General features: G+C 41.0%; 1 protein-coding gene across 3 annotated transcripts in view; it reads left to right on the top strand.

Annotated features, from left to right (window-relative positions):
* Nucleotides 1-2,865, top strand: part of si:ch73-366l1.5 (FILIA-N KH-like domain-containing protein) — a 44,258-nt gene that overhangs the window by 26,896 nt on the left and 14,497 nt on the right. Inside the window, exon 4 of one of the 3 annotated variants that reach the window (XM_046037903.1) lies at nt 2,265-2,337. The exons of the other annotated variants lie outside the window; for them this stretch is intronic. Within the exon in view, the coding sequence (XP_045893859.1) occupies nt 2,265-2,298 (34 nt within the window). The 3' untranslated portion in view covers nt 2,299-2,337. The remainder of the gene's footprint in view (nt 1-2,264; nt 2,338-2,865) is intronic. 3 annotated transcript variants of the gene reach the window in all.

The raw sequence follows: 2,865 nt of genomic DNA, 5'->3' as shown, positions 1-2,865 counted from the left end.
TTTTACAAGTAACAATTGATTAGATGCTAGTACTTAATATTAACAAATGAAATAGTTATTAGTAACTAACGAATATGCACTAGTATCTAAAATAATAGATACTAGTAAAATGGTATTGGTTACCAGTAACTAATAAATAGGTGATATCTGAACTGAGAGCGCCATAGATTTCAAAAAGTAGTATTTAATGGTAAGTGGTGATATCTAAAAAATAAGCACTAGTCATATATCTGTATATAAGAAGTGGTCGTTGTCATCGTGACGTCACCCGTTGGTTTGTGGGCTGCCGTTTTGAAGCCTCGAGTTTGGCCGATAGGACGCCGCCATGTCGAGTTTTTGCAACCAGCGGCACCAGATGTGACCATATTTGGACGAGACGGCGGAGCTCCATGCAGAGCTAGCTAGCTTTCTTAGCTAGGTGCATCTGTAATTCACGTTAACTGTCATTTTAACAGGGCTGATAATTTTGTCTAGCAAACAACAGGCTTAAAACTAAATGTGCTCACCAGAGAAAGTGAACAGCCCAACTCCTAATAAGCTTTTTCAACGGCGCTGGTTAAATTTACACAATGCCGAGGGTACGCGTCACTCTAGCCTGATTGACAGGTCGCCATGGTAACAACTTGTCAGTTACAAGGTAGGAAAGTGTTTACTGAGGCAATAAATCAGCTGAGAGGTAGCCTCATTCTGCCATTATTTCTAATGGAAACGGACTTCTTTTTGCAACCATCGGAGTCGCCCCCTGCTGGCTGTTCAATAGAACGCAGGTTTAAGGGACTTCCACCAAAGTCCTTATAGGCAAGTCCAGCCACTCAGCCGCCATCTTGGCAACGCCTCCGGGCAGCTATTTCGTACTAACAAGACCAGGCTTCTATCTGAATGAATGGGCAGAGAGCCAGAACTGCACTTTCACAGGTCACCGAGACATAAAAACTACATGAATAGAATCAGCAGTAAAATCTAATAAAAATCTCTGAAAAAGTTTGACGACTTTGCCCCAAAATAAGGTTTAAAAAGAGTTTTTCCCGACCGGTTATGCTTCTACCGCGCATGCGTCACCTCTTCCACGCATGTGCAGTAGAAGTAAAACAGACCCTTACGTCAGTGGAACCACACGATTGGCTGAAATATGTTTCCCGCTTTGGCTGTTAAAAGCTTTACCGTTACAGGCTTTTCATATAGAGTTATGTTGAGGATGTGATTGAGTGGCGTGTCTCCTCTATAAAACGTCTCTGCGTCCGCATTCACCTCCCTTAGATCTGGAAGACTAGTATCTAAATAATAAAAACTAGTTATTACTAGTAAATAGCGTTTAAATAGCGGCTAGTAAGTTGGAATACATGTTAAAACATCTTGCCATAGGTGTCTTTGTATGTGTGTTGCTTCCCTTCTCAGTCTGACTTGTGTCTCAGGGCCAAATTACGTCACAGATGAATAAAGATTTCTGCAGCAGAGGGAAAGAGTTCGATGCTGAACCCAGTCCAAGTTCCTCATTCCATCTCCCCTTACTAAGCTTCTGTAAACTCAGTTCTCAGCTCATGTGAATGATGCCCGTGCCCACAGTCAGTGTGATGTTATCCTCCTCAGCTCCAGGTTTTTATTCAGTCCAGCTGCAGCCTCGCCCGTAACCAAGGCTGGGTATCGGACCTCAGTACTTTCTGTGTACTGACCAAAGAGTGTTCACAGCTTCGAGTGACATTAACACATCAAATCACTCACGGCTTGTAAAATGTAAAGCTTGAACTACCGAAGATAAACATGGTCAAGTTTCTGTTGTGATCTTGTTTACTTGTTCTATCGTCAGATATTTCCTGGTCAAAGTCATACAATATTCTGTATAGTACGGAGCCCCCTAAAATCCCAAAACACAACACAAGATAATAACTTATACTCCTGATATGTGTGATATGTGTATCTTGTGAGATACAGATCTTTTATCTTGTGCACACTAATTTAACATCTTGTGCACACAAAGTTAAAAATAACAGGACTTTTGGGGCTCCGTGGTTTACACACTTTTTTTATTTGTAGATGCAATTTAAATAATATTTTGCAGAAATTGAAATCAACATCATCGTATCTAAACATCGATACCCAGCCCTTCCCTCACCTTTGGTTTACCCACTTCTTGTTTCTCCTCCTGATTCCAGGTTTGCTGGAGTATCCGAGCATGACGTTCAGTTTTTGTGGATTATAATTTGAAAACATTTGGCACGAACACATGTTGTGTGAGTGTCTGACTGCCTCCACCTTTATCTTTTCAGGATAGAGCTTACGTCTGATTTTACCTCTCTATAATCCACCTCAGCAGACACACAGTGTGTTAGGAAGGACATGGTAAGGTGATATTTCTGTTCAATAACCTCCCAGTAACACCAAAGAACCCCCAATCATCTCCCTACATCCACCCCCAACACCTCACCAGTTCGGATCGACTTATTTTCAATAACCACTAGAAACATCTTAGACATTTTCACTTAGGGGTGTACTCACTTTTGTTGCCAGCAGTTTAGACATTAACGGCTGTGTGATTTGTTATTTTGAGGGGACAGCAAATTTACACTGTTGTACAAGCTGTAAACTCACTACTTTACATTATAGCAAAGAGTCATTTCTTCAGTGTCGTCACATGAAAAGATATAATCGGGTATATACAAAAAATGTTAGGGGTGTCCTCACTTTTGTTTCCAGCGGTTTAGACATTAACGGCTGTGTGATGTGTTATTTTGAGGGGACAGCAGATTTACACTGTTGTACAAGCTGTAAACTCACTACTTTACATTATAGCAAAGAGTCATTTCTTCAGTGTCGTCACATGAAAAGATATTTACAGACATGTGAGGGGTGCACTCACTTTGTGAGATA

This window comes from Micropterus dolomieu, linkage group LG02 (assembly GCF_021292245.1).
Source record: "Micropterus dolomieu isolate WLL.071019.BEF.003 ecotype Adirondacks linkage group LG02, ASM2129224v1, whole genome shotgun sequence".
Lineage (NCBI taxonomy): Eukaryota > Metazoa > Chordata > Actinopteri > Centrarchiformes > Centrarchidae > Micropterus > Micropterus dolomieu.
The sequence above is the reverse complement of the archived record's forward strand: the minus strand, read 5'-3'. Positions and strand labels throughout refer to the sequence as shown.